We start from the raw sequence: 18,992 nt of genomic DNA on the forward strand, positions 1-18,992 counted from the left end.
TGATTTCAGCTAATGAAGCTACGTGACCAGACATTACGAGTTGAGTGAGGGGTCAGAAGATTAGCATTCCAATTTCCTTTCTTCCTTGTGTGGGACCTACTTGGTGTAACTGCTTTTGAAATTTACTTTGATACCCTTGTCTAATACGTTTACTCTTCCTCATCCTGGCTGTTCCACTCCTTCAAGTGCAAAGGACACAGACTTGAGCATATCAGCTACATGGCAGATTTAGTCATCCAGCAGCCAATCTGGCTACACCATAGCAGTCAACACACTAGGATCGACCTAGGAACAAAGATAGCCCTTGCATCCTTTCTTTTCAACTGTCTCTTTAAAGCTCCTCTCTCCCCTCCACCTTCCATGCAAATGGTCTGTGGTGTTTGTCATTAGATTAAAATCATCTCTTAGCTCCCTTATTTCACACCCCTTCCACCCACTTTCTCTTGCCCTGAACCCATACTCCAACTCTCTTGATACCATTCCCACAAAACTGTTAACCACTCATTTTCCCGATGTCCATGATAGCAAACATTGTAAATGCTTTTCAAAATAGCCATTGTCAACACCTCTTCAAAAAATCTTACACTGACTTTGTTGTCCTTGTCAATCATCATTTCATCTCCAAATTTCCTTTCTGTTCTAACGCCCTTGCCCGGTACCATAGTGGTTAGCACAATGGTTTCACAGCGCCAGGGTCCCAGGTTCGATTCCCGGCTTGGGTCACTATCTGTGTGGAGTCTGCATGTTCTCCCCGTGTCTGCGTGGGTTTCCTCTGGGTGCTCAGGTTTCCTCCCACAGTCCAAAGATGTGCAGGTTAGGTGGATTGGACATGATAAATTGCCCTTAGTGTCCAAAAAAAAAAGGTAAGGTGGTGATACGGGGATAGGGTGGAGTTGTGGGCTTAGGTAGGGTGCTCTTTCCAAGGGCCGGTGCAGACTTGGTGGGCCGAATGCCTCCTTCTGCACTCAAAATTCTGTGAAATCAATTCTCATTTTCCCCAAAACTCTTTTTTTGAATCTCACCCTGCACTGAAAAAGCCCTTATCAAAACCGCATATGGCACCTCTTGTGGCTGACTATGACTGTGGAAGTACGTCTCACCTTTCTGAACTCCTCTGCAGCCTTTGACATGGTGCACTACCCCCCCCCCCCCCCCCCCCCCCCCCCACTGTGACTCTCTTATGGACCCTGGCACCCCCTGTGCTGCCTGAATCTCACCCGGCCTGAGCTGGAAGGTCGCACGAGACTGGGACGGAAGAAACTTGGTAAGTGAGTACGAGTGGCGATCTGGTGATTGCCACTTCAAGGAAGTTACGGCCTCACTAACCGTGTTGGCTGGGGTGAAGTCTCTGCTGAGGCACCTCTTAAATTGGTTGCAAGTTGTTGACTCACCCATTGTTCCACATTTTTCTTGTTCGATTTCTGGGTTATATAAGATCCACATCAACAAATGACTGGATTGTATTTGAGATGTTGTGTGGATTGTGCCATGATCTGCAAAATGGGAAATGTTGGTCTTCCATGGGTAGCTATGATTTGGTGACAGAAGTCTGATAGTTTCTGAGCTGCAAAACTATTGACATTTTGAACACTGTTTACATAATTTTGCAGTACAGTATAATTGTATCTTAAATAAAGTTTATCTACACTGAGTACAATTTAGAAAATGGTATGAAAAAGTGCACAAACCAGATCTAAATGTGCATTGATGGTTTCTGCAGGGCAACTGGTGAAGATGATGCAGGTACCTTTCCTTCTGTAGAAGACTCCCAGGAAGTTTGCACCACTTCTTTCTCTACTTCTCCTCCCTCGCAGGTAAGGAACAGAAAACGTTCTATCCTGTCAATATCCGATAATCAAATACTAGCTCAGTCTCTTTCTAACAGGTCATAATACTAGTTTTATACAGTACTTTTAAGGAACAGGTAAAAAATGTTAAACAACCAAAATTAGTTATAATAATTGAGGTGTCTGATCCGCAGGGCTTTGCTTAGTGACATGTAGTGATTGGGTACATGCCTCCCCTGTGACTGCTTGTGAGCAGTGATTGGTGCTTTGATTGTTTGATGACAATGGGAGGGGGGTTTCTCGATCTGGTTTGCTTAAGTTCCTGCAGAACCAATGCATCATAAAAATACAAGACCCTTAGGTTGACGTAATACTTAGTATTAAAGCTTTACACGAGGCATTTTTGTTATGTGCTCTGCCTGTAAAATGCATATGAATCTAAAACCAGGCCTAGTTTAGCATGTCCAATATTATTAGCATGTTTTTAATATGACATACACTGCACACTAAAGAATTATTCACTGATATTTTAACAACCTACATCACTTTATTTGAGTGTGTAACTTGGCAGTTACATCTGTCTTATAAATGACATAAACATCATTTTGAGAATCAAAGATCTGCGGGGAGGTGGCCAGCAGATTGTGGGGAGATGGTGTGGCGATCAAAGTTGCCAAACAGAGCCTTGTTTTCAGTCAGGAAGGTGGATGGAGCTGAAGATCAGGAGTGCTGGAGGGGAGACTGGTGCTTAGCACTATGGGAAGCTCATGGTTTTCTTCAGAGACAACTTCTCTTGATCAGTACGGACCGCTAGATGAGCGGGGAGCCAACAGTTCCCATCTTGGTTTATCGCCTGGGAAACCCATAGCTTGAGGCCCTCTCCCCTTGCTTTACGGTAAATTTAAACCATGTTGCACACTTTGTAACTAGGCACTGTTAGTTAGGCCCCCACCTGCCTTTTGTAGTAACCTCATCCATCACCTGATTCCTGCACTTCAAAATTTAATGGGGCAGAAATGGGAGTCCAGTCTCTTCATCCTGATATTTTAAACCTCTTTACACCCTTGTTGAGGAGTGGGGGTTGATTAATGGAATCATAATCAGCTGGGCAAATCTCATTAAGTTCCCACCTGATTTGTGAATCCTTGATGATTGGTACCTATTGAATTACAGACCTGGGAATCAAGACTCCCTCTCCCCAGGTGTACTGTATTTTGATAATGTTAATAAACTAAAATACATCCCTCCCCAGGAGAAAATTCAGGGTTGGTCAGTCAAAATGTGGGAGTTAAATGTCGGCAATAACTCTGTGCATAGCTTTGGAGCTCAAACCCACTCTCAGCTAGTTGGTGCCTTAAGTTGACCACCAAAATTAGCTGTGAATGGATGATGTTGCAGGCATATTCAATATAGCTCTTTGCTTTATCACCAGGGAGCTTCAATTGCCAGTTTCAATATACACAGTGCTGATTCAGGTTTCACAAATATGTTTTTTAATGACTTTTATCTTAAATATTTTTAATATTTTTAACTCGCATTTCAAAGTTGAGATTTTGATGCATAACTCTTATTTTCTTCTCTCTTTAAGTTCTGTTTTCCTTTTCTTCTTTTCTTTCTCTTTTGTGTATGTATGTGCATAGTGTGTGTTTACTGTTAGTAAGACACATTTTCAGACTCCCAGGCCAGTGGTGATGGACACACTGAAGGTCCCCCTGCTAGGCTTGACCTTTACGAATCAAGTGAGTTACAACAGAAACCAATTGCAAGTAACCTACCACATTTTGTTTGAAGCCAAACAAGGAATTATTCAGGCAGCAAAACTTTAATTATTTCTTGGAAGCTTTTCCCTTTTCCTGACTTAAAGGGAACTGAAATGCTGGTGGAGTTATTTTCATTACAAGGTATTTTGTGCCCCCCACACCCCTTTTATTCTATCTTTAAACTTGTGAACCTTTAACGTTACTAACTGGGAAGTTTGCTGAAGGTTCTTGATTAATTTGAGAAAGACCCATGACTCTCAGTTTGCCTGAAAGTTAAATGGAGCCAACGTTCTGCAGCCAATGCTGCCAACCGCTAATTTGGTTTCCTGACATCTTCAGATCAACTTCCCCCCAGGCCTCAAACCTGGGCACCCTCTGTAGTCAGCCAAGTATAGGTGATCTGCTCCCTGTCCATGTAATACCACAAAGTGAGCTATCAACGATCGAAACATCTGAGGGAGATCTGATCAGGCAGGTCATAATATTCAGTGTTACAAAAACAAATTAAATATTTTTATGGAACTTTTTTTAACATAAAATCGCTGATACTTGGAACAAAAAGTGCTCCTTTCCACCTCCCTTCAGACATTTTTGACTGTTGGTTAATTAAAATAAGAAACCATTTCCATGCAGCTTCCTATATTAGGGATCTTAACTGTTCTGATAGTGTGATTCATGAGCCATGTTTTGATAAAATCTGTAATTAGTCTATTCATGATAATTTGAAGACAATTACTCAGTTTAAAAATGTGATTCACTGGAGTTCACACGTTCTCCCCGTGACTGCGTGGGTCTCGCCACTACAAGGGGCAGCATGTTAGCACAGTTGCATCACAGCTTCAGGGTCACTGTCTGTGCGGAGTCTGCACGTTCTCCCTGTGTCTGCATGGGTTTCCTCCGGGTGCTCAGGTTTCCTCCCACAGTCCACAGATGTGCAGGTTAGGTAGATTGGAAATGCTAAATTGCCCTTAGTGTCCAAAAAAGGTTAAGTGGGGTTACAGGGATAAGGTGGAGGCGTGAGCTTGAGTTAGGGTGCTCTTTCCAAGGGCCGGTGCAGACTCGATGTGCCGGATGGCCTCCTTCTGCACTGTAAATTCTATGATAACCCAAAGATATGCAAGCTAGGTGGATTGGCCATGCTAAATTGCCCTTAATTGGAAAAAAAATAATTGGATACTCTTTTTTTTTTAAATGAAATTTGATTTACGCAATAATTTGAATTAACCTATAAAAATAACAATAAAATAATAGCAACTTAACATCTGTGTAGTGCAATTAACATAAAATATCCTACTGCACTTTAGAGAAGCATTATAAAACAAAATACGATATCAAACCATGTAAGGATAGATTAGGCGGCATGTGGCACAGTGGTTAGCACTGGAACTGCGGCACTGAGGACCCGGGTTCGAATCCCGGCCCAGGCACACTGTCTGTGTGGAGTTTGCACATTCTCCGCGTGTCTGCGTGGGTTTCACCCCCACAACCCAAAGATGTGCAGGTTAGGTGGATTGGCCACGCTAAATTGCACCTTAATTGGGGGGGGGGGGGAAATAATTGGGTACTCTTTTATAAAAAAAAAAAAAAATGTTTTACATTTTTTTTTAAATAAGGAGATATTAGAGCAGATAACCAAAAGCTTGGTCAAAGTGGTAGGTTTTAAGGAGAAAAATTAAGGAGAGAGTGATAGTGCGAAAGGGAGAGATTTCCAGCGCTTAGAATTCCACAGTCAAAAGTGCATCGGAATAATCGGGCAACACGGTAGCATTGTGGATAGCGCAATTGCTTCACAGCTCCAGGGTCCCAGGCTCGATTCCGGCTTGGGTCACTGTCTGTGCGGAGTCTGCACATCCTCCCCGTGTGTGCGTGGGTTTCCTCCAGGTGCTCCGGTTTCCTCCCACAGTCCAAAGATGTGCAGGTTAGGTGGATTGGCCATGATAAATTGCCCTTAGTATCCAAAATTGCCTTTAGTGTTGGGTGGGGTTACTGGGTTATGGGGATAGGGTGGAGGTGTTGACCTTGGGTAGGGTGCTCTTTCCAAGAGCCGGTGCAGACTCGATGGGCCGAATGGCCTCCTTCTGCACTGTAAATTCTATGGTAATCTATGATAATCAAGTCCAGAGATAACAAAGTCCTGGATGAGGAATTAGCAGTGCACAGAGCCAGCTAAAGACACAGCCACCAACGGCGAGTAATTAAAATTGGGGGATGCCCATGAGGCCAGAATTAGAGGAGCACAGGTGTCCTCTGAGAGTTTGGGGGCAGGTGAAGATCATACACAAAGGAACGGGTGACACCACAGAGGGGTTTTGAAACAATGGTTGACTATTTTCAAATCGATATGTTGCTTAACTGGGAGCCAGTGTATTAAGTGAACACAGGACAGCCAGAAGTACATTGAAATAATCAAATCTATAGTTAACAAAGACCTGAATGAGGCATTTGCAGTCAATGAGCTAAAATAGGAGTAGAGACCAGTGATGTTCTGGAGGTGGAAACAAGCGATAAACAAGCGATCTTAGTAATGTCGTTAATATGTGGTTGAAAGCCCATCTTTATGCCAGATATACTGCTAAGATTACGTATAGTCTGAATCAGCAGCAGACAGTTGCCGGGGTGGGGGTTGCTGGGGCAGAGACAAGGATGGAGTTTGTGGCTGGGGTGAAGTTTGTGGCTGGCTCAATCCTTCTACCGTTTCTAAATTGTCAGAGTGTTTGTTCAGCATTCAGTACTGGAAGAGCAGAAATTTCCTTCAATTAAATATTGTTACGGTCAAGGTGAAATGTGGTCAAGTAGATCCGCCCTTTTTTTTGCATCTCTCGGTTGATCGTAACAAATGGTTTAATGGAGAATTTGCTTACCAAATCTGTCAGTGTTTGACTGTTTAAGTGCTGTGACTATAAAAGACACGCAGATAGATTTTCTTGTAATTTTTAAAAGAAAAGGAATTTGTATTTATTGTACACATACACGCACCCCACACAGATGCACCCACATGAGAGTAGGTAAATGGTTTTAGAGCCCCAAAAGAGAGTTAGTCACACACAGTTCCTGTAGATTGATAACTTGTATGCGTTAAAATGTTGACAGATGACCTCTGTCTTTTCTATTTGAGTCAACTGCTGCCTGGTTTATGTTAAAGACATTGCCTGTGGGGTTTGAGTGGTCAGATTACAGGGAGGGCACGAATGGCTGGACTGAAAGAGGGAAAGGGACATTGCGCCACCATCTTGCTGTTAGCCACACTTAGTCTTTCTGCCCACTGACTCTGGAAATCACTTATCTTTTTACACAATGCGCTAGCCTGCTGTCTGTCGCATGACCATCCTTCACAAACAACCCAGTTACCAAACATGGTCATTTTAGCTCAGTTGTGGTCGATTATTTAAAATGATTGGTGTCCTTGGACTAGCCCAGGCAGTCCGTCTCCATTCTAATAGCTTTGTAAATTGGTGGGTATAGTTTTGTAAATGTTTCACTGTTTTGAGACTCACTTGAGCCTTTTTAAAACATTTTGTGGCTTGAGCTCAGTCAATAAACAATAATTTTTACATAAAATTAGGTTCACTAACAACCTTGCGAAGACCAAAACCAAATAGTTAGACCATTTAGAAACAGTGGAACAGTTGGGAAAGATGGCATTGATAAAGAGCTGAATGCTTCAGAAAGCAGAAGCACAAAGGGACTTGGGAGCCTTGTTCACGATTTTCTTAAGGTTAATGTGTAGGTTCAGTCGGCAGTTAAGAAGGCAAATGTGTTAGCATTCATGTCAAGAAGGCTAGAACACAAGACCAGGGATGTACTTCTGAGGCTGTAAAAGGCTCTGGTCAGACCCCATTTGGAATATTGTGAGCAGTTTTGGGCCTCATATTAAGGAAGGATGTGCTGGCCTTGGAAAGGGTCCAGAGGAGGTTCACAAGAATGATCCCTGAAATGAAGAATTAGTTGTATGAGGAACGTTTGAGGACTCTGGGTCTGTACTCGTTGGAGTTTAGAAGGATGAGAGGGGATCTTTTTGAAACTTACAAGATACTGTGAGGCCTGGATAGAGTGGACGTGGAGAGGATGTTTCCACTTGTAGGAAAAACTAGAACCAGAGGACACTATCTCAGACTAAAGGGACGATCCTTTAAAACAGAGATGAGGAGGAATTTCTTCAGCCAGAGGGTGGTGAATCTGTGGAACTCTTTGCCGCAGATGGCTGTGGAGGCCAATTCACTGAGTGTCTTTAAGACAGAGTTGATAGGTTCTTGATTGATAAGAGGATCATGGGTTATGGGGAGAAGACAGGAGAATGGGGATGAGAAAATATCAGCCATTATTGAATGGCGGAGCCAACTCGATGGGCCAAGTGGCCTAATTCTGCTCCTATGTCTTAAGGTCTTCAGAATCCATATGGTAACTGAGATGCTTTTGGATGATGTTGCTGAGGGGCAAAAAGTAGATGAGAAATACAAGGGGGATGAGGAGGATAGATTCTTGGGAGGGCATCAGAGGGAAATATGCTGGATTAAAACCATTGCAGGTGACTCTGACTACAATCAGGTCGATGATAATGAAACCAGGGAAGTGCAGTCTCACCCAGTTGGACGACAGTGAGAAGCGTTAAGAGGAGGTTGGTGTGATTAACCGTGTCAGATTGGTCAAGAAGGCAAAGAGAGATGTTGAGCTTCAAAGATAACTCGGCCAATAAGACGAGAAAGCAAATCTTGACTTCATCAAATCTAGGCTTACTCTGTGCAGCGATCACTTCTCCATCAACTCACTCAGTGTCACCTGTAATCCCCTTATTTATATGGTGCAGTCTGTTTGAGCATTAAGTGAGATCTGTTAAACAATTGAAACACCACTTCTAACTCAAACGTTGGGGAATGTAACTCTTTGCTAACAAGGGCTAGCTTTATTTTTGTCACATTCAAAAATGCCTTTTGTGGACACAAGTGAGCACTTGCTAGTCGAAGTTTGAATTATCGAGATAATTTGAATTAACCACCTTCTGCATCTTACTTGCCATTTCTTTTTAGTTCAGTGGTCTATGCGATGAATAACAGAATCCAGTTTCATCTTTGACCTTAGCCAATCTCGGTCAGGGCCGCAGTGGAGGGCTACAATTGTTCCAGTGTCCCTGGACGAGAAAGGCAATAATCAGCCAAAGTCTTGCTTCAGATAACCATCCAGCAACCAAATGGAAAGTACATGTGTATGTTGGGCGTGAAGGACTTCCGGTGACGGTGATGTGCTGAGTGGACGCATATCAAGTGGCTCTCCTCTGAACCAGGACAAAAAAAAGGCAATTTTAGATGAATTTTGTCCCAGATTTCAAAAGAAAAATTCCTCAACAGCAAAAGGAGGGTAACCAGGAAAAGATGCCAGCGAATGGGAGCTCGAGGGGTCGAAGAGACTGCAGAAGCGGCGGAAAGAACTACTATCAGCAGGCGGACGAGATGGCAGACCCACGAGGCGAAGGGGCCCCGGCCACCCAGAAGCAAGGGCAGCCAACGACCCGAGCATCAACCCCCACCACCACCACCACCACCTGAAAAAGGATGGAAGAGCTTCCTGATGAAGGAGCTGACCCACATGGAGAAAGCGATCAGGATCAAGATCCAGATGTCGGTCAAGGTGGCAGTGGCAGAGGCGATGGCCACCATGCAGAAGGCAATCGATGGGCTGGGGAAGAAATAGCGACTCAGAAGAGGACAATCCTCGACCTGGAAAAGGCCTCGATGGACCAGAGCACCAGAATCGCCGCCCTGAAGGTAAAAGGTTGGTGGCGGCCCAGGGGAACTTAAGGGGAAAAGACGAGGACCAGGAGAACCGGTCCCAACGTCAAAACATCAGGTTTATGGGCCTGCTGGAAGGCATTGAGAGCAAAGACCCGACGAACTACGTCGCCCAAATGCTGGGTAACTTAGTCGGGAGAGATAGCTTCCCCAAACCCCCAGAGATTGACAGAGCGCACAGGTCGCTCAGAGCGAAACCTAAGGCCGGGCAACAGCCCAGGGCAATTATCGTAAAGCTCCACCAATACCAGGACCATGAGAGGTTCCTGTGGTGGGCACGGCAAACAAAAGCGAGCACCTGGGAAGGACATAGTATCAGAATTACCAAGTCATTGGGGCAGAAATAGCAAAACCCAGGGCCGAGTTTAATCAAGCAAAATCGTCCATGTACAAGAACTGGGTAGATTTTGGTAAGCTGTTCCCTGCCAGGCTCTGGGTCACATATCAAAATAAGGAGCATTACTACAACTCCCCAGAGGAAGCGAATGAGTTTATCAGAACCAACGGCCTGGACAAGGGAGAAGCATGGCAAGGATGAGAGTTGTGCAGGGAAAGACTCTGAAACAGCAAAAGACTCATTGGACTGTGAACATGTTTGCGTGGGACTGTGCAGCCTCGTTCCGATCATAAAGGGAAGACTGGGTCTTAGAAAGCAGCGGGGACTGGGGGAGGCAGGTGAGGGTTTAAACAGGAAGAACGGGCAGTCAGCGCAACAAAAAAAGCTACAAATGGACTTTAATCTGCTATCCACCAGGAAAGCAGTGTACCAACTCCGCCAGACACGGGTTACCTTCTACGAGCACGGGGAAAATGCTGGCCGTCTACTGGCTCACCAGCTGAGAAAGCAGGCAGCCACATGGGAAATAACGCAGGTGAAGGATAGCAGAGACAGACCGGTAATCGAGCAAAAAGAGATCAACTGAACATTTGAGACATTCTACCGAGGACTGTACACCTCCGAACCCCCCCGGAGATGAAACGGTTCCTCGATGGACTGTACGTGCCAGTCATGGGGGACAATAGGTGGAGGGAGCTGGAAGCACCAGTAGGACTGGGAGAGATCATGGAGATTATCAGCTCCATGCAGGTGGAGAAGACGCCGGGACCGGAAGGGTTCCTGGCAGATTTATAAGAAATTCGCACCAGCCCTGGCCTGGCTGCTATGGTCATGTTCTCAGAATCGCTAGCAAGGGGCACCCTGCCTCCTACGCTAACGCTGGCCACAGTATCGCTGATACCAAAAATAGACAAGGACCCGATGGAATGTGGATCATATAGACCCATTTCACTGCTGAATGTAGACACGAAGATACTTGCGAATGTCCTGGCCAAGAGACTGGAGAACTGCGTACCAGAGGTGGTCACAGGGGACCTGCATCTCCCCGTGTCTCCGTGGGTTTCCTCTGGGTGCTCCGGTTTCCTCCCACAGTCCAAAGACGTGCAGGTTAGGTGGAGTGGCCATGATAAATTGCCCTTAGTGTCCAAAAAAAGGTTAGATGGGGTTATTGACTTACGGGGATAGGCTGGAAATGAGGGCTTAAGTGGGCTAAGTGGGTGGATGCAGACTCGATGGGCCGAATGGCCTCCTTCTGCACTGTATGTTCTATGTTCTTAGTAGACGGACTTTGTCAAGGGTAGGCAGCCAACTACGAACATCAGGCGAATTCTGAATGTAATAATGACCCCATCCAGGGAGAGAACACCAGAGGTGATCGTCTCCCTGGACGCAGAAAAGGCCTTCAACAGAGTTGAATGGAAGTACCTAATCGAGGTACTGGAGCAGTTTGGGCTAGGGACAGGATCACCTCATGGGTGAAGCTCTGCCCCAAGGCGAGCGTTCGGACCAACACCACCAGCTCTGAATACTTCCAGCTGCACAGAGGCACAAGGCAGGGATGCCCATGAGACGCGAAAAGCTGGAAGGGTATACAAAGAGGGGGCAGAGAGTACAGTGTTTCTCTATGCGGATGACCTGCTCCTCTCCGCCTGGGACCCACAGAACGGCCTGAAAGCAATCATGCAACTTCTGAGAGAGTTCTGAGAGGCTACAAGCTCAACTTGGGCAAGAACGAGGCATTCCCGGTGAACCCGAATGGGGGAGGACAGAGCTGGAGGGATTACCTTACGAACTAGCCCAAAACAAATTCAGCTACCTGGGGATTCAGATAGCCCATCGCTGAACACATATCCACATGTGGAACCTGACCAGTCTTGCAGAGGAAGTAAAAAAGGACATGCAGAGATGGCTTGCACTCCCGCTTTCCCTGGCGGGGAGAGTACAGACGATCAAAATGAATGTAGTACCGAAGTTCCTCTTCCTCTTAAGATCCATACCGGTCTTCAACCCCAAGGCCTATTTCCACAAAGTAGACAAAATGATTATGGCGTTTGTGTTGGGGGTAAGAACCAGAGGATCCCTCAGTCAACACTGCAAAAGCGGAAAAATATGGGAGGTCTAGCCTTGCCAAATCTACAGCACTACCACTGGGCGGCCACAGCTGAGAGGGTGAGGGGATGGATACAGGAGCCAAACAGGGAATGGTGAGGCTGGAGGTGTCCTCCTGTAAGGGAACGACCCTCCGGGCACTTGCCACAGCAGTGCTCCCATCTCCCCCCCATCAAGGCATGCATCCAACCCAGTGGTGGCAGCCACATTGAAGACGTGGAACAAGGGACAGCACGGTGGCACAGTCGTTTGCACTGCTGCCTCACAGCGCCAAAGTCCCAGGTTCGATCCTGGCTCTGGGTCACTGTCCATGTGGAGTTGGCACATTCTCCCCATGTTTGTGTGGGGTTCGCTCCCACAACCCAAAAGATGTGCAGGGTAGATGGATTGGCCATGCTAAATTGTCCCTTAATTGTACATCATGAATTGGGCCCTCTAAATGTAAAAAGAAAAATGTGGGACCAAATGAGGCAACATTTTGGTCGAACCGAGATGTCCTCCATGGCCCCCATCTGCAGTAATCACAAATTAGTGCCAGCCATGCTCAACGCCACATTTAAAAATTGGAGACAGGATGGGTAGATGTTAGTGTTTAGGGACCTTTACATTGAGGACAGACTTGCGACCTTGGACGAACTGACGGAGGACCTGGACCTACCGACGGGACAGGCGCTCAGGTACCTCCAAAGTAAACACTTTTCCACAAGGAGACGTCAAAGTACCTAGGCCCCAAGAGACACTCTCCTAGAGGAGCTAATCAACATGGACAATAAGGAGGTGAGGGAACTGTCTGAACATTTACAGATGCTTGCTAGACAGGGCAAGACTACCACTGGGCAAAACTAGATGGAAATGGGAGGGTGAATTCGGGACGGAAGTGGGTTGGGACTCTGGAGCGAAGCACTGAGCAGGACCAACTCCACCTCCTCCTGCGCTAGACTAAGCCGCATGCAGTTTAAAGTGGTGCACAGAACTCGCCTAACCAGAACGAACAGGTTCTTCCCAGAGGTGGAGGACAAATGCGAATGGTGCCAGGGAGGCATGGCCAACCACGCCCACATGTTCTGGACCTGCATTTGGGGAAGAGGGCCGATGGCCTGGCTTTTGCATCCCTAATTGCACACTGGAGATCAGCAGCAACACCCACAGCTGCAGACTGGCTGGTAGACCTGGTGGAATTTCTCTACCTGGAGAAGATCAAGTACACCATCCGAGGGTCGGACGAGGGCTTCCACAAAGAGTGAGGGCCATTCCTCAGCCTTTTCCAAGACCTGTTCGAGGCAAACAGCGACTAGGAAGGTGTGGGGGGGGGGGTGAAGAGAGGGAGCAAGTCAAGGGAGGGCACGCACAAGAGATGGGCAGAGCGGGGGAGGGGAGGGATGGGATCCGAAGGAAGGCACAGAACAAAGCACAGAAAGGGGCAAGGGGAGGAGGGGGAAGGGCCACGCAGCCTCCCTCTTCCCCCCCCCCCCCCCCCCCCCCCCCCTCCCAACACCAAACAATAAAAAATAAAAACCCCAGCCGGGGAAAAAAAGAAAAAAAAGTGAAACATGCCACTAACAAGGGAAGAGGCGGGGGAACCGCTTGTAAAAACCGTTGTACATAAGACATAAGCTTGTTTGTAATTATCACATACACTTGAGCTGCCACTTTGTAAATACTATGTCCTTTGAGGTTAAACTGTTACAATGTTAAAGTTGGAAAATGCTAATAAAAATATTTATTAAAAAATTGTTCGGTGTGAAGAGTCATAGCCGCTATCGTGTGCTCCCAACAGTTGAATAAATTCTGATGCTCAGGTGACCAAATTCTGTGAGGTTTCACCACCTGTAGAATCCAACTCCATTGTGATCATACACAATTGAAGTGAATTTATATTTTAAAAAGCAAGTGTCCCTGGCTACTATTCATACTTGAGAGAGCTGCATCTTTGACAGATAAATCTGTTCAAATGTCCTGTTTTCAATATTTTTAGAGGGCATTGGTTGAGGCAGTGGTTAGAAGACCTTTACAAAATACTTTTTTCTTCACTCTATATATATATATATATATATATATATATATGAAGTGACATCAAAGCAACATGTTCAGAATGCGGCAGTGATCTTGTGTTGGCTGGGGAAGATAATGAGACACTGACACAGGCGTCGATCACACTAATTCCGAAGAAGGGGAAGGACCCGCTCGAGTGTGGTTCACGTTGCCCCCATATCACTGTTGAATACAGATGTGAAAGTGTTGGCTAAGTTTGTGATGAGGAGGATTGAAGGATGCATTCCGGGGGTGGTTGCAGAAGACCAAATGGGTTTCGCGAAGGGCAGGCAACTTTCCAGTAACATTAGGCGGTAACTAAATGTGATCATGACCCCGTCGAAGGGCCGGGTACCAGAGGCAGTCGGCTCTATGGACACAGGGAAGGCTTTCAACCTGGTGGAGTGGCAGTACCTGTTCAAGGTTCTGGGAAGGTTTGGGTTCGGACCAAAATTGTAGCGTGGGTGCGTCTGCTATACGTGGCAAGCTTCAGGTTGTACAGGGGAACGTGGCAGTGGTGTCCGCTGTCGCTGTTATTTGTTCGCACTGGCGATAGAAACCTTGGCGATGCCCCTTAGGGGTCAGCAGTGTTGCAGGGGATTATGAGGGGGAGACGGGCACACCGGGTGTCACTGCATGCAGACAACTTGCTGCTGTTCGTATCAGACCCACTGGAGAGTATGGGGAGAATTATGGGCTTATTAAAGAGGTTCAGGGCCTTCTTAGGCTATAAGCTGAATGTTGGAAAAATGAGGTCTTCCCGGTGAATGGGGGTGTTGCCATTTAGGGTAGCCAGGGATAGGTTTAGGTATTTGGGGGATGTTCAGGTGATGGGGGAGTGGGCGACGATGCACAAATGAAACCTAACCAAGTTGGTGGAGGAGGAAAAGGCGGATTTTAGGTGATGGAATATTTTACACCTGGCACTGGCAGGGAGGGTCCAAGTGGTAAAAATGAACATCCTGCCAAGGTTCCTGTTTGTATTCCAGTCTCTCCCGATCTTCATTCCGAAGGCCTTTTTCCAGAAACGGGATGCAGCGATTTCGGAGTTTATATGGGTGGGGTTGGTACCCAGGGTGAATAGAGCCCTGCTACAGAGGCAGAGGTAAAAAGGGGGGTTGGCGGAACCAAATCTGCTGCAGTATTACTCGGCGGTGAATAGGGAGAAGGTGGTGGTGGTGAGAGGCAGAGGGGTCAGGAATAGTCCTGGAGGAGGTGCAGCCTGAGGGCCATGGTGACGGTGGCATTACTGCTGGCACCAAGGAGGTATACAGAGCCTGGTTCTACAGTCCACGATTAAGGAACCAGCTGAAGAGACACTTTAGGATGGAGGGGTTGTCTGTGCTAACACCACTTTCTGAGAACCACGGGTTTAAGCCAGAGGAGACAGATGGTATGTATAGGAGGTGGAGAGAGATGGGGCTGCTGAGGGCGAGAGATCTGTACCTGGAGAAGAAGTTTGGAAGTCTAGAAGAGTTGCAGGAGAGAATAAAGCTTCTAAAGGGAAGCAAATTCAGATGTATGCAAATGAGGGACTTGGCACGGAAGATGGTATCCCAAGAGGCCGAAATATACCTTATTGGAACGGCTGCTGTTCCCGGATATGGAAGGCAAGGGTAGGATCGGGGATGGATATGGGTGGCTGGGGGAGCAGGTGGTGAGGATTAAGGAGAAATGGGAACAGCAATTGGGGGAGGAGATAGGTTGGGGATTGTGGAGTGAGACGATGCGCAGGGTGAATTCGACCTCCTCATGCCTGAGGATGAGTTTGATACACTTTAAGGTGATACACAGGGTGCACATGACTTGGCCGAGGATGAGTGGGTTCTTCCAGGGTGTGGCAGACGAGCTTGAGAAGTGAGGACCAGCAAACCACGCGCATATGTCCTAGGCCTCAGAAGCTTGGAGAGCTACTGGGAGGGGGTGTTCGGGATACTATCAACGATTGTGGGGATAGAGGCCGGACCGGACCCTGTGGTGGTAAATTTTGGAAAGGCCAGAGCTGATGGAGGGAAGGAAGGCCAATGTTGTGGCTTTCGCCGCTCTAGTTGCCTGGCGAAGGATTTTGCTGGAATGGTGGTTGATAACTTCCTCTGGCTGGAGAAGATTAAGTTTGAATTGAGGGGATCAGCGGAGAGCTTTTGAGACACGTTGGTCTATTCATAACCATGTTTGAGGAATTGTTTGTCCCGGGGGGAGGGGAGTGGAAAAGGGGAAATACTTATACAAACTAAATCCTGAGATGTGGAGAATGCTCTCCAATTTATTTACATTTTTGTACTTCTGAATATGTTTGGAATAAAATACAATTTTTTTTAAGAAAGGACTGTAGCGGTTCAAGAAGGCAACCCACCACCACCTCCTGAAGTGCAACTAGGGATGGGCAATAAGGGCCTAACCAGCGACACCCACATCCCGTAAATGATTTAAAAAAAAAAAAAAATCTCTTATCTCAACTGCCTTTTAATCTTGTTTCTGGGAAACACGCATCTCATCCAACCTTTTACTAGTTACTGCTGTCCCGAGACAGATTTCTACCCGTTGCCGAGCAGGTCACATCCTATTATGTTTTGTTAAATTTGTTGTCCTGCTGTTGCTTGACAAATTCATGACAGGTATGAATCTGTTATCAGCTCTGCAAGAATAACTAGTTTTGATGTACAAGTCTCCTTGTATTTGTGATTTTAAGGGGTCTGTGCAATGAGGTGCGAGATACCACCAGAAAAAATAATTATTTTGTTCTTGTAACTCCTGGGGGTAGCTCCCAGGACAAAGAGCCAACCCTGTGATCATGTGACTTGCAGCAGTCATTTTATTGTTCAGCAGAAAGTCAATTTTTTAAAATGACAAACAAATAAAGGTCTGATTTTTTATGGATATGATATGGAACCCAACAGGAGGAGATGGATGTTTAAGCCAATGGATGGGATCCTGATATGTGGCCTTTGTTGCAACTGTGTGCATTCAGGTAAATAGTATTCCACCACTTTCCTCACTTGTGCCTCGTCAGTGATAGAAATTTGAGATGTATTGTGTGTGAATAGCCAGCCATTGCAGTGTATGCAATTATTGAGTTGAGCTCTGAATGAATGATGGCCACAGGATGTTAATTGTGCAGGATTCAGTGATGGGAAACCATTGAACATCAATGATGTTATTAATGTGGAACCAGACAGTAAGGGTTTTATTAATTTAGAATTTGGAAATTAAGGCATATGTGCAGGTCGATAATGGAATATGATGGGGACCACATTCATGGGTTTGTGAGAGGGGATTGAATGAAGAACTTTTAAACAACTGTAGTTTAATTTTGGCATGGAGGTGAGGTCAATAAGGGGGAAATTAATTTCTGATATGATGAAGGTATAGTTTAGGGATATTTTCACGAGGGAGAACATGGGGTGCATTTTGGAGTGTTCTGAAGGAAGAAGAATGCAAACTTGGCATCAGATCAAATGTGAAGTTAAAAAGATGAACAAAGGATGTGACACCTTCCATATATATTTGTTCAGTTTAATTAAGTGTTTCCATAGCTAAATTGTTGGTAAACTGTTCGACAGTATTTTAATGAAAAGGAATGTTTAACACTTCATAAATATGCAAAATGAATAAAAGTGTGGATCTTATAAATCCAAACGTATGTCTACATCAAATCTGCAAATTTATGGACAAGATAGTTCTTTCACAACCAAGGAACAATGATGAAAATAAATTCAAATAACTGAATCAATTTAATCTTTTAATTCAGTAAAGGAAAGAGAGAAAACAGGAAACTATATGTCACTTAGCCTGACATTGCCAGAAAAGTTTCAGTCTATTATGAATGAAGTCTTAATAATGCACTTTGCCTGATCATACTATGACTTTCTCAGTCAACATGGTTTTTCAAAAGGCTTGATAAATGTATTAGTGTTTTTTGAGGATTTAACTAGATGAAGTAGATCTATAGACTTGGACTGCGAAAAAGCATTCAACAAGGTACCGAGTTAGGTGATTAAGAAGGCGAATGGAGTTTTGTCCTTTATTTCTAGATGGTGAAGTTAAAAACTCACCACTATTCTTAGAATTCCCCCCAATACCAAAAAGGGTCGCTATTCTAAATGGTGAACAGGAATTCTCACACCCAGACTCCTGTGCAGGCTTAGCTGGGTGCTATTCAGGTCAAACTATGTTTTCAAGTTATTCCCCGGTATAACCCATACCTTCACAGAAGAATTTTACCTACTTACCACTTAGTAGCATCGATATCTTGGGTCCTGTGTTGCTAAGTAAGTAAAGTAGGCTTTGTAATAACCACTGTTTCAGGTTAAAACTTTTAAGTTATTTTATTATTAGATTTTTTTCTTTTAAAAGATGCAATCACTGTCTTTACAGAAAAGTAAAAAGACCTTGCTTCTGGATCCTTCTGGTTGGTTGAAGGGACCTTCAGGCCCAACTTGACAATCAATCTTCTTTTTAAAATCTGGTCTTAGATGTATTCGCTGTTCTGCTCGGTTGCTGTGTTCTATCTTTCCCATGTACCGAGCTGTGAGAGCTGGCTCTGACCTGACTCTGCCTCCTCTTTAAATTCTGGTCTTCCTTAGATGTATTAGCTGTTTTAGCTCGGCTGCTTTGCTCTGTCCCTTTCCCATGACCGAGCTGACTGTAAGCTGGCTCTGCTTGCTTCTCTTGTTCCTTTTCTGCACCTTTCTCAAGATTTATATCTCCCTTCTAGCAGTTATTCAGTTTTTATGACTTTATTGTAAAGTAACTTTTATTTCACTTGGATTGTAAAAGGTACCTTTAAATTTTTCTAACACAACTAAGTATTCATTTTGAGCATGACCCCATCTCATAGATCTGATTACATTGTTTCCTTTGTGATGTTCAAAAATGCTTTGATTCCTGTCATTTCTATAGTTTTATTATTATCAAATTGTGTCCCCAGCTCATAATTTTGACTTTGATTTGGGTCTAATTTGTGTTCTCGTAGACATGTTGTCTCCAACTTTCCATATTGCATATTCACCTGGTGTCAGCAAAATTTCACACCTAGAATTGTCACCTAATTCAACTGAACCTCATCCATTCTTTTCCAGCTGTTTACTTAACTTCAATGAAGGTGTGAAATATTGCTTTTAGCTTTATACTAAAGATTCAATTGGTGGTGAGTTTAAAAGACTTGCCTCACATATAAATATTTGTC

At 45.1% G+C, this 18,992-nt stretch overlaps 1 protein-coding gene across 7 annotated transcripts in view; it reads left to right on the forward strand.

Annotated features, from left to right (window-relative positions):
- The window catches only part of atg13 (ATG13 autophagy related 13 homolog (S. cerevisiae)), a 197,843-nt gene that overhangs the window by 114,219 nt on the left and 64,632 nt on the right, over positions 1-18,992 (forward strand). For 5 of the 7 annotated variants that reach the window (XM_072518887.1, XM_072518881.1, XM_072518884.1 and 2 more), the window contains 2 exons: positions 1,721-1,814; positions 3,428-3,526. In XM_072518887.1, coding sequence (XP_072374988.1) covers positions 1,721-1,814; positions 3,428-3,526 — 193 coding nt within the window. The remainder of the gene's footprint in view (positions 1-1,720; positions 1,815-3,427; positions 3,527-18,992) is intronic. The other 2 variants (XM_072518883.1, XM_072518885.1) reach the window with 1 other exon arrangement.

Source organism: Scyliorhinus torazame, chromosome 10, assembly GCF_047496885.1.
Source record: "Scyliorhinus torazame isolate Kashiwa2021f chromosome 10, sScyTor2.1, whole genome shotgun sequence".
In the NCBI taxonomy this organism is placed as follows: domain Eukaryota; kingdom Metazoa; phylum Chordata; class Chondrichthyes; order Carcharhiniformes; family Scyliorhinidae; genus Scyliorhinus; species Scyliorhinus torazame.